Here is a 10,728-nt window from a genome sequence, read left to right as displayed (position 1 = left end):
ACTGAAAATACAACTAAGTTAAAATGAATGTTCATTTTGGGCTGACTCTACAGCAACATGGATGAAGATGCTTGGGATTAATGCCACGTTATCCAAAGATAGTAGACACATTTGGATACAAATAATGCTTAATTCAATTGTTTGTAAATGATATATAAGTATATATGCATATATAGTTGGCCGATCATGTGTTTCTATAATTGAAATCTAACCATAAGCCAATACTCATACTACTGTAAATCCGAGTCGCATTAAGTTGAATGCCTTGCGGTCATTTATGCAACAACCTATTGCTAAAATAAAGATGCCTTAACAAAATTACGCAGATGGAAAAGTTAGATGAAATAGACTGCTCATATTAAGAAACTAATAGGCGGAAATGTACCTTTAAAACGGAAAAAATCTCCGTATCGACGCTGTTTACACCACCTGGGTGAACGATCCTCCTCGACACCCGTCAGAAGACGAAACATCCGGGTCAAGATGATTCCTGCCTCAATTGTTTTCACCCACAAATAACGTAAACGACCATATAACCTTTTTTTTCCCGTTAGTGCTTGTATCCGCCTTTATGGCAAGGGACAAATACTACTATCTAGGGCGGCCGTTTATTTTTTACTGTTATTAACGATTTGGCTAACCGTTTTGTAAATAAATCCCGAAAAGCTACGCAAAAATGTCCCATATAAAATGAATGCGAGGCACCTCGTTGAAGACATCAAATGAGAAGCAGGAACATACAATTGTCTCTGTTGTTTTCTAATGTACACATTTCATCTACAAACAGGACGTGGCGCGTTAAGTGGAGAGGTACGTTATGTTTTCCACGTTGCAGGGACTTATCTTGTCACGATACTTTACTCTTTGTTAGGTGGAGCCGCTCAACCCGGAAGTTAATGTGTTAGTTCAGGGCGAACAGTACAAACCTCTTCTTATCATAAACCGTTTTTAGAGGGAGTGCAGGAGGTGGAGTTTTATTTATGAAGAACATTTTAACAAAAGGTAAATTTTGAGAACTATGTATATATATATATTTTTTTCCCATCCTGGTAGATCTATTGATGTTTCGGTTAGCTTGTCCCAAGGTCCCTCCGCATGTCCTCTCATGTGGTTGTTATGTGTTGATTTATTTTGTACACAAACCGGCTCCTTCATTATTTTGTACATCGACACACCTAAAACAAAGTATACTTCAACTCGGTTTGTTAACATTTCCATCAAGGAAGTGGCGTTGTGCGAGTAGTAATGTCTTACATGATTTAAAAAGGCGTCAACAATTTTTTTCATCCATGTATGTAAAGTATTGGCCAAAGTATTAGAAACTTGTTTGCCTGTCACTAAAATCCACAATCCTACTTTAAATATACTTAGTTTGATCATGTTTATTAGTTTCTTGCTAAATTCAACACCATTACCTTTATTAAAGAAAGGGTTTACATTGGATTGTGCAAGTGTACTGAATGGGCTGGTGAGGCAATATGAAGTAATGTGTAATTATCCTATCTTTTCTCAGAAGGAATCTGAGGCTGTGGAGACATGGTAGGCTATGATGGGGGTGCTCAGTCTGCAGCCCTCTCCCCATATGAAGCAGCCCTTGCAGGTTCAGCGGCTGGGATGGTCACCAGAGCCCTCTGCAGCCCCTTCGATGTCCTCAAAATCAGATTTCAGGTAATAATGGGACAGTGTGGCATGCCACTGTGTCCAGGAGCACCACATCTCTCTGGCCGTGTTGTCATGGCAATTAGTGTTGCAGAAGTAGAGATAATGCAGTCTGCATCCAGTTTGTTTATCAGTATTTCGGTGTTTCCACAGCTCCAGATAGAGCGGGTCTCTTCAACAACGCCAGAGGGGAAGTACAGGGGATTATTTCAGGCAACTCGCTGCATTCATTCAGAGGAGGGACTCCGTGCTTTCTGGAAAGGCCACATCCCAGCGCAGCTCCTCTCCATCTGCTTCGGCGCTGTCCAGGTGAAGCCCATCCGCTGCATATCGACTGAACGTGCCTCTCAAAACGATCACATCCACCAATCATTTACGCATTTGTGTCTGTGCGATTTTGCAGTTTACCAGCTTTGAGTTTTTGACCGAGCTGGTCCACAAGTCGACGCCGTATGACAGTCAGACGCCAGGAGTTCACTTCATCTGTGGCGGCTTGGCAGCCTGCTCTGCTACCGTGGCCTGCCAGCCTCTGGACACGCTGCGGACACGCTTTGCAGCTCAGGGAGAGCCCAAGGTGAGACACTCCACTGCTGATGTACTGGAGCTGTCAGAGGGTGACAGATTTTCCCATGTCAGCTCGCAGCATCCACAGGTCTTTTGAATGATTCAGTGAGGTGAGGAATGTTGTAGAAGACGAGCTGAACTGTGCAAACACCAACTGCAGTGTCCACACTAGTGAGAGTACATTATGAGTTTTACAGGGCTCGTGGGGTTTTTCTTCATGTCAATGATAATATTTATGAATGTGTTTTGCAATGGTTAGACCAGAGCTGTCACTCTCAAAGGGGGCGCCAGAGAGCTTCAGAAGGTTGCTGCAGCAACGCAAACCTGGGGCATGGAGATACTTTTCTTTGCATAATTATTCCTATATAATCTTTAAAGGAAGTCGTGATCAAAATGGATAAATAAAGGTTGAATTATTCATTTTGTCATGAAAACACACTTATAAAAATAAGTGGTGAAATCCTGTATTAGACTTTAATTTATTATTTGTGTTTTCAGGTGTACGTGAACATGCGGCACGCTGTATCGACGATGGTGCATTCAGAGGGAGTCCTGACATTTTACCGTGGCTTGGCTCCAACACTAATTGCAGTGTTTCCTTATGCTGGACTTCAGTTTTTCTTCTACAATGTTTTTAAAAAGGTTTTGGCTCCACCACCCAAAGCTGGAAACTCAGGGGGTGAGTTGAGATGAAATGTAGGTCCTTTGCGTGTTTGCATAAATCTCTAACTGGACATGTTTCTATCCTCAAGAAAACATGAGAAACCTCATCAGTGGCAGTGGAGCCGGGATAATCAGTAAAACGGCTACATATCCATTTGACCTGTTTAAGAAGAGGCTGCAGGTGGGAGGCTTTGAGGCGGCCAGAGTTCACTTTGGACAGGTGAGATCCTCTTTATATTCAACATCAATGGACCAAATAACCAGGGGTTGATGTTAATTTCTTTCTCATGTGCAGGTGCGGAGTTACAGAGGCCTTATAGACTGTGCGGTTCAAATAGCCAAAGAGGAAGGGGTGCGGGGCTTCTTCAAAGGCCTTTTGCCCAGCCTGGTAAAAGCTGCACTGTCAACAGGCTTCACCTTCTTTTGGTATGAGTTTTTCCTAAATAGCATCCGAAACTTCAAGCATGGACAGAAAACGGATGGCTTTGGCAAAAAAATAGTCGGAAGATGATCAGGAACCATGTATCCCATTCTCATGCACATATGACACTGAGCAACTCTCTAAACTCTTGTCAGTGTCGGTTGTGGATTCTGTTTTGTTTACATAAAAGGATGGAAAACACAACCCCATTTATTCTATTTTTTTATGTCCTTGCATCTTGTGTTGTACAAACTTTGCCTTGTGTAAATGTTTGTAATGTGGGTTTCAATTGTTTCGTTAACGCTGTGCTGTAAATGATTAATGTAACACATTTGGTTTAATCGGAACTTTGCACATTTTATGCTGACATTTGTTTGCTTAAGTTAACATGTAATCGCCAAAACGAGAGGAAACGTCCAGCAAGTATTAGGATTGGAAATGTTTGAAGTGAAGAGAGGAATATGAGCGCTTCATATTTATTCAAATACTTGCAGTGCTGAACATGTGCTCTGTGAGTGCAGGAGTGAGAAAAAAGGAGTTTATCGTGTGAATTTAAACTTGAAAAGGAATCTTGATCATGAAAAGGAAGATAATGAATGAGCTTTGTGATACACTGACAGTTGTATGTGTGTTTTTCAGTGTGTTACAGTAAACATAGTGCATATTTGGCAATGCACTCATGAAAGGAATACATTTTTAGTGTCCATCCCAGATGTGGACATGACTTTTTGACCTCTTCCAGACACTCGCAAACCTGTTTAAAATGATTACACATTGTAAAAGGATCAAATCAAAACTTGTGATCTGACCAGAAAATTAAACCCCTCATGGAGTCCAGTTTTTGTTTCAGAGTGTGCAATGTTTTTATTGTTAAAGGCTAAGTTAAAAGCACAGGGTTTTTTTTTTTTTTTTTTTTTTTTTTTTTTAAATATGCTGTTGTTGTGTGAGAATGTGTGCAGTTTGAAACCAAAGGAGCTTTTTTTAATAAACTATAAAAATAATTACAACTTGTCTGGTTTTATTACTTAAGTCAAAGCTAGTTTTGAACCAATACAATAGTTCAGGATTATCATTGTGATGAGTCTACATTTAACAGCAGTTTAGTGAAATAGTAACATAGCTGCTGATGACCAGAGACAGCAGTTTTGATGATACTTCAGCTAACAGTAATCGTAACTGTAGTTAGTACTTAGTCATTTTATAATGGTAGAGGGTTATGAATGCCTTTAAAGTAGTGGTACAGTAACACGTGTACCACATAATACTCGTGATTTTTGCTAATATGCAGAAAACATGATTTATCTATTGATTTTACTTAATACCCATCACAAACAAGAAGTTAGTAAAACATCTAGAGCATCTAATATAAGATTAGGAATCATTACAGATACTCTCATCTGAACACATCCACATCTCCCAAGTGGTTGTATGTACTGCCCCTCAAAGAAATGTTAACTTCTCACACAGTTAGATGCACCAGTATTCAATTTTATTCACCAAACACAAAACTCAACAATAGTTTGACTGAAAATGAACACAAGTTGAAGTGAACGTAGCAGCGAAGTGACACCATGCAACAGTCTGTAAAAACTGGCAAAAAAAAACACAACATCAAGTATGAAGCTGAGATAACAAAGAAAACATTTTTTTTTTTGCACAAATATTTAAAAGTTGAACAGTCAAAGTCATGCTCTTACATGAAGACACCGATGCTGACAGAACCCGTTATAAACAAGCATAGACGATGCAGTCTTTTCCTCGCAGCTTCATCACTGGGTTATGTACCAGAAGTACTGGCATTTCATTTGTTAAATATAACAGTATATACAAGAATACACAATCACTTTACAACTGACTGTGAAAATCCAGAATACTCAACTCTTACATTGTTCAAGAAGAATCTTTCAAAAAGTCCCGACCACATAAATCAAACCACAAGCTCCAAGTAACAAAGCCAGAGACTCGGATGTTTCGAAAAGAAGAGAAACAAAGAAATTCTGTACATGTAAGCGTCATGTGCAGTGGCTGGATCTCTACATATCTTGTCAACACACCCTGAGCTTGAATGAGAACGAGGTGAGGCTAAAACACTGTCAGGAATGTTTGCTACACTCAGTCAGGCTGTTTGGACTCTGTGCTGATCGATGCATGGTGCAGACTTGTGGTTTTCTAAGGAGACGAGAAGAACGAGGAGCTTTGAAAAACGGCTTTACTTGGACTCTTTGCTTGGACTATCCTATACTTAAACGCGTCACTGGACCTTGAGCTGTAAAAATCGGGCTGACCGGTCTGTACCTGTGAGGGCGGTCTGAGAGCTGTTGGCGTTGCCGTGACACCGGTGAGTCTGCTGAGGGGCTGGGAATCACCAGGACAGTGAAATGTCGTCTTCACTTCAGCTGGCTTGACGGGGGCATTGTAGGATGCTCTGGGCAGGCAACCTTCACTGAACCACACATTGACGGGAGTTCACGGGTGGGTGCGGGCTCGCCCTCATTCCGGCTGCGGGCTGGAGTTCCAGGAGAAGAAGCTGGGCAGCTTGAAGAGCGAGTCTCGGCGGCCCGGATCTGGCAGGGTCAGCGTCTCCGGGGCGGACTTCTTCCTGGGCCGCTCCTTGGGCACTGACAGGAACTCGGGGGCTTCGGTGGAGAGCGGGGTGGACGGCGCACTGTTGGGTCCGGTGCGGGTGTTGGACGGCAGCGGGGTCTCAGAGATGGAGATAGTGGGCGGGAAGGTTCCGATCTTCAGGTTAGTGGCTTCCTGTGTGGCTCGCTCGTACTCTCTCACTTCCTCCATGGTCATGTCTGTCAGGATGGAGGCGTTAAAGACTCAGAACAATTACCAGACATTTAACTTTGGACCTGGATACAATTATGACATTTATATTCCTTCTGAATTTAAATAGTTTTTGTATTTTAGTATTTAATATTTTCAAATGCAGTGGATTATACATGGGCGTTTACATTGGTTTTTAAGACAATCTATGTATTTCTAAACATTTATACAATTTATTGATTATTAAATAGCTATAGATAATCACTATATATAATCTAGGAGTGTATTAATATATTGACATTTCTATTCATTTAGAAAAATGAAAAATAAGTATATTTTGAATGTATGTGGGTTATTTTGGAATAGATCATTTAATAACATTTTCTCTTTGCTACTCCTTTTTGAGCATATTGATGGTAAAAAAAAAAAAAAATCCCAAAACAAACTAGATTAATATACTTTTTTAATATTAATTCTGTTTGACCACACTACATTAAAAAAAGTAGTGAGTAATTCTGAGTTTGCAAAAAATATAATGAATTAAAGTTTAAATGGCTAAAAATATAAAGTTTGAAGCTAAAATTTGCTGCTCCTAATAAATGAACATGAATCAAACCTGCACCGTACATAAAATGGACAATATGTAAGTGTATTACGAAGCGGTATTCCTGAACTGGAACATGTGATGTTTGTGACGTGGTGTTTGTGAGAGTAGCTCATCTGATGGATGCTGGATCAAACAGAAACGCGTCGGAGGCATGCGCCTAAAAGCACCAGATTAAAGGCAACTGGACCAACCGTGGAGTTTTCGAAGATGTTTTCAGCACTTACCGAAGCAGCATGTCTTATTTTAAACGCGCAGCAGAAACATCCAAAGATCTATTTTTAGGCTCATAATGACACCTCTTCTGAAGTATTTGCACAACCACTACCCCACAACATTTAAAAAATTTTTTTATTCAGATAGTTTTGTTAAAAAACGTTTTGTGAATCTTGAAAAGTAGAAGCGCATAATAGAAGGTTTAAAAACAGTATCTGTAATCTTGTATATGTACCTGTGAAGCTCAAATCCAAACTTTATGACGGGCTGCCTGTGGTTGGAAAGTGAATTAAATAATAATGGCTTAAGAGATGTGGGATGACTCAGCAGCTAAATATAGTAAAGTTTGAAATAAATATGGAAACCTTATCTATGCAGCTATAAAATAAGATGAATGCTGTCTATACTTTTATTCAGTTAATTTCCACATTTTAATACAACGCGCATATAATTAGCTAGCAAGACTGTCGACCTTGTTTCGATTTTGAGCCACAAACCCAACACTGTAGAAGTGGAAATCATAAATAAAGTGCTCATTTACATTCACATACTGTGTTCTCTATCAACATTCCCACAATTATTAGGCTTTGCTGTTGCACAGTGAGAGTGTGTGATGATGCATTGTCCATCTGGGTGGCCACTCTGCTGCAAATTAATATAGCTGTTGTGATGGTCAACACAAGGTATGAGGGCTCCGCCCCCATTATCCCTGCCTAAACATGTTTTATAAACACTGCCACCGCCTTTCCTAATAAAACTTACCAATCCACTCATCCACCCAGGCAAAGGCCTGCCTGTGTCCGAGGAGGAGGACGTCTCGAATGACCTGAGCAGGATTAGAAGAGTGCAAAAACAGAATAAGATGAAAAATTCCAGGGGAAGAGGAGCAGGAAAGCATAGAGTCAAGGGAGAAAGTTCAGGGAGGGTAGATGAGGAAACTCTGAAGGCCACAGAGAAAAACATTGTCAAGTTCTAATCATTTCTGTTCATCCTAAGAGGAATGTGATTAATAGAGAGTCACTCCTGGTGTTGCAGTGTGAATAATGTGTGTGTGTGTGTGTGTGTGTGTGTGTGTGTGTGTGTGTGTGTGTGTGTGTGTGTGTGTGTGTGTGTGTGTGTGTGTGCTTGCGTGTGCCTCTGGCAAGGAGAGGACAGGGGAAGTTCACTACAGGGACAAATGCCATAGAAGGATAAGCAAAATGGAGTTTGGAAAAAAAAAGACAAATATAAAGTTTCAATTTTGCTGTGAAGGGACACGGAGGCAGGTCAAGTGAAAAACGCGAGCTGTAAACAGTGAAGACATTGAAGGAAGCTACAACGGAACAGAGTATCGCTTGTATTTGTTGCAGAAAACGAGACACCCCCTGTACCAACAATCGGCACACGCGGATCGAAACGCTCAAGCAAGGACGAACAGGAACTTTCTGTGCAGGCGCCTCAAAAACAATCCCTCAAAATGTCTTTTTGCGTTCATCCTGACCTTGTGCACAAACTGTTCCACGCGCGTCTGCAGGCCCCAGACTTCAAACTTGACAGTGACCAGTTTATAGGAGCACATGATGGGATCTTGGGTGCCGATCCATCCCTCCGGCAGCAGCCCTCGGTCAGTCTTCTTGGACTTAAAATACCGGAGGTCCTACGATCACACAGAGTGCAGGAAAATGACAAGTTTCTCCTCAGAAAACAAAAATGTCATGCCACGACGTCATGTAGAATTCACAGCAGCGGGCGACCATGATTTTTCCAGTCGTTGCTAAATCGCCATTTCACACACACACACACACACACACACACACACACACACACACACACACACACACACACACACACACACACACACACACACACACACACACACACACACACACACACACACACACACACACACACACACACACACAGATCTTCCCTGTCCACTGCTCACCTGCATTCATTACAGGACACATGCAGAGTGCAGCCAGGCAGCCCAGCGGAATTACCTAATCACAAACTTTATGTGCATTAATCACCGCTCCCTATGGACTAATTATAGTGTGGCGCTCGTTTGTCTAAGGGTCGTGTGTCTTATGGTGACAGAGTGTGTGCGGGCGTGAAGCACAGCTCTCTCCATCCCTGCTGGGAAAGCACTTGTACTGGAGGTGGAGGAGGCCTGTCGTATTTGTCTGCTCAAAAAAAAAAAACGAGTCATCGAGTTTACTGGCAAGGGAAGACGGAGAGATGAGATTCGGTGATTAGAGGTCGGCCTGTTTGAGACAATTTATCCACCTTTTATTGTATTTGAATGTTTATTTGCCCTGTTCTTAATCAATACTTTATAAAAAACATTAATTAGATCAAGTTCTTGTGTTGAACTTGTGCAAAACAGTGGCTTTTCTTTGTGCTTTGTAACTTTCATGATCCCATATTTAAACCACAAACAATGCAATCATATGTATTTTAAAGTATGCTATAGGTGCATCTGTGTTCAGAACGGAATAAAGATGGCCACCATCCAAAATACAGATAATTTGAGGGGTTGTTTTTTTTTCTTGAGAGTATCCGTGTGCTATTATTAGCTCGGTGTGTATAAAAGCAGAAGACCATGAAGCCCAGCAGGAGGTGTGTATGTTTGTGAGTGAGTGTGAGCGAGGGTGTCAATAATAAAATGCCACTGCAGCGCTGTCATGACCTCTCGATTATTAATAGCTCTGCTTTTTATGACCATCCTGCTCTGATGGATGGGTAAACACACGCGCATACAAATGTCAAATCACCACGGTTAATGTCTATCACCTCCCCCCACACATAAGCATGCCTTTCCCTTCTGTCCATCACCAGGAGGAGGCAGATGGACAGCTGGTGGTGGTCAAAAAAAAAAAAAAATGCGAGAAGAAGATAACACTTCTTTTAACTGCTTACGCGACATCCATTATCTCTCATTTGTTGCCTTCTCCTCTCCCCCACTTGTTCTTTGGTTCATTGTCATACTCTCTATTCTCCCTTTTCCCTCTCGCTTCTTTACACTTTCATCTTCGGTAGATGTTTTCAAAGTGGGAGGCAGGCCTCCCAGGGGAGCTCCGAACAGTTTCAATGGCTTAGTGAATCAAAATGAAAAGGAAAAGAGAAACAGCTATTGGAAGACGATCACACAAAACTGACTAAATGTGCATAATTTGTTTACAGAAGCAGTTCAGAGATGCATTTGAATGCTTTTCATTCTTTTTAATAGAAATAAACTAACAAATGTTTCATAAAAAAAAAAAAAAAATCTTGGCTCAGTTGTCTGTGGGATTAAATATCAAGCCATTGATCCCAATTTTCCATGTTTCATTGAAGGGGAGGAAAAACCTCTCATATAGAGTACATAAGGAATATCTATCAGGAATATCACCGCACATAGCAACACTACATCAGTCGCCTCACCTCTGAGTCCTTGTAGTGGCGCTCGGGGATATCATCATAGGCGATGTCCACGACACACACCTCCGTTTCTTCCTCCCTGGGCTCACTTCCAAAGATCTGAGGGACAGGGAAGGGTTGCAGGTCCGAGGACAGCTAAATCAATAATGCACTTTAGTTGTTGACAAATGCTGTAAGGTGAGTTCTCGTCAATCATTTCTCATCTTCGTGCCACTTGATATGACAGTGGAGAGGCAGTTTTGCACAAGCTGGAAGTGTTGAACAAAACGTTTGAGACAGACGAGTGACCAAAATCATGACACTTTGCTAAAAAGCAAAGTTTTGCAAAAGGTTTGAGTTGATGCTTTAGTCATTTCTTTCTGGGTTTAAAAATATGACACATGATGTAATGGGCAACTTCTGTCTTCTTGGCTTTAATCTGCGAGCACGG

General features: G+C 41.3%; 2 protein-coding genes across 2 annotated transcripts in view; one reads left to right on the top strand and one right to left on the bottom strand.

Annotated features, from left to right (window-relative positions):
- Positions 1-892: 892 nt before the first annotated feature.
- Positions 893-3,767, top strand: slc25a19 (solute carrier family 25 member 19). The gene is made up of 7 exons (XM_080510869.1): positions 893-1,002; positions 1,514-1,668; positions 1,813-1,968; positions 2,063-2,233; positions 2,722-2,902; positions 2,976-3,106; positions 3,182-3,767. The coding sequence occupies exons 2-7, from the start codon at positions 1,537-1,539 to the stop codon at positions 3,395-3,397; spliced, it is 987 nt and encodes a 328-aa protein (XP_080366995.1). The 5' UTR covers positions 893-1,002; positions 1,514-1,536; the 3' UTR covers positions 3,398-3,767.
- A 1,109-nt stretch (positions 3,768-4,876) lies between these two features.
- Positions 4,877-10,728, bottom strand: part of pitpnc1a (phosphatidylinositol transfer protein cytoplasmic 1a) — a 47,240-nt gene continuing 41,388 nt past the window's right edge. Inside the window, exons 6-9 of the mRNA XM_080512061.1 lie at positions 10,302-10,397; positions 8,380-8,535; positions 7,662-7,725; positions 4,877-6,108 (exon numbers count right to left, since the gene is read on the bottom strand). Of these exons, the coding sequence (XP_080368187.1) occupies positions 5,798-6,108; positions 7,662-7,725; positions 8,380-8,535; positions 10,302-10,397 (627 nt within the window). The 3' untranslated portion in view covers positions 4,877-5,797. The remainder of the gene's footprint in view (positions 6,109-7,661; positions 7,726-8,379; positions 8,536-10,301; positions 10,398-10,728) is intronic.

Source organism: Blennius ocellaris, assembly GCF_963422515.1.
Source record: "Blennius ocellaris genome assembly, chromosome: 16".
NCBI lineage: Eukaryota > Metazoa > Chordata > Actinopteri > Blenniiformes > Blenniidae > Blennius > Blennius ocellaris.
Note: the sequence above shows the minus strand (reverse complement) of the source record. Positions and strands in the feature narration are given on the sequence as shown.

Coding starts and splice junctions, on each gene's coding strand:
- slc25a19 (XM_080510869.1), top strand. CDS start 1,537: ATGGTAGGCTATGATGGGGGTGCTCAGTCTGCAGCCCTCTCCCCATAT. Junction 2,234..2,721: donor CAGCTCAGGGAGAGCCCAAG/GTGAGACACTCC, acceptor TTGTGTTTTCAG/GTGTACGTGAACATGCGGCA. Junction 2,903..2,975: donor CAAAGCTGGAAACTCAGGGG/GTGAGTTGAGAT, acceptor TCTATCCTCAAG/AAAACATGAGAAACCTCATC.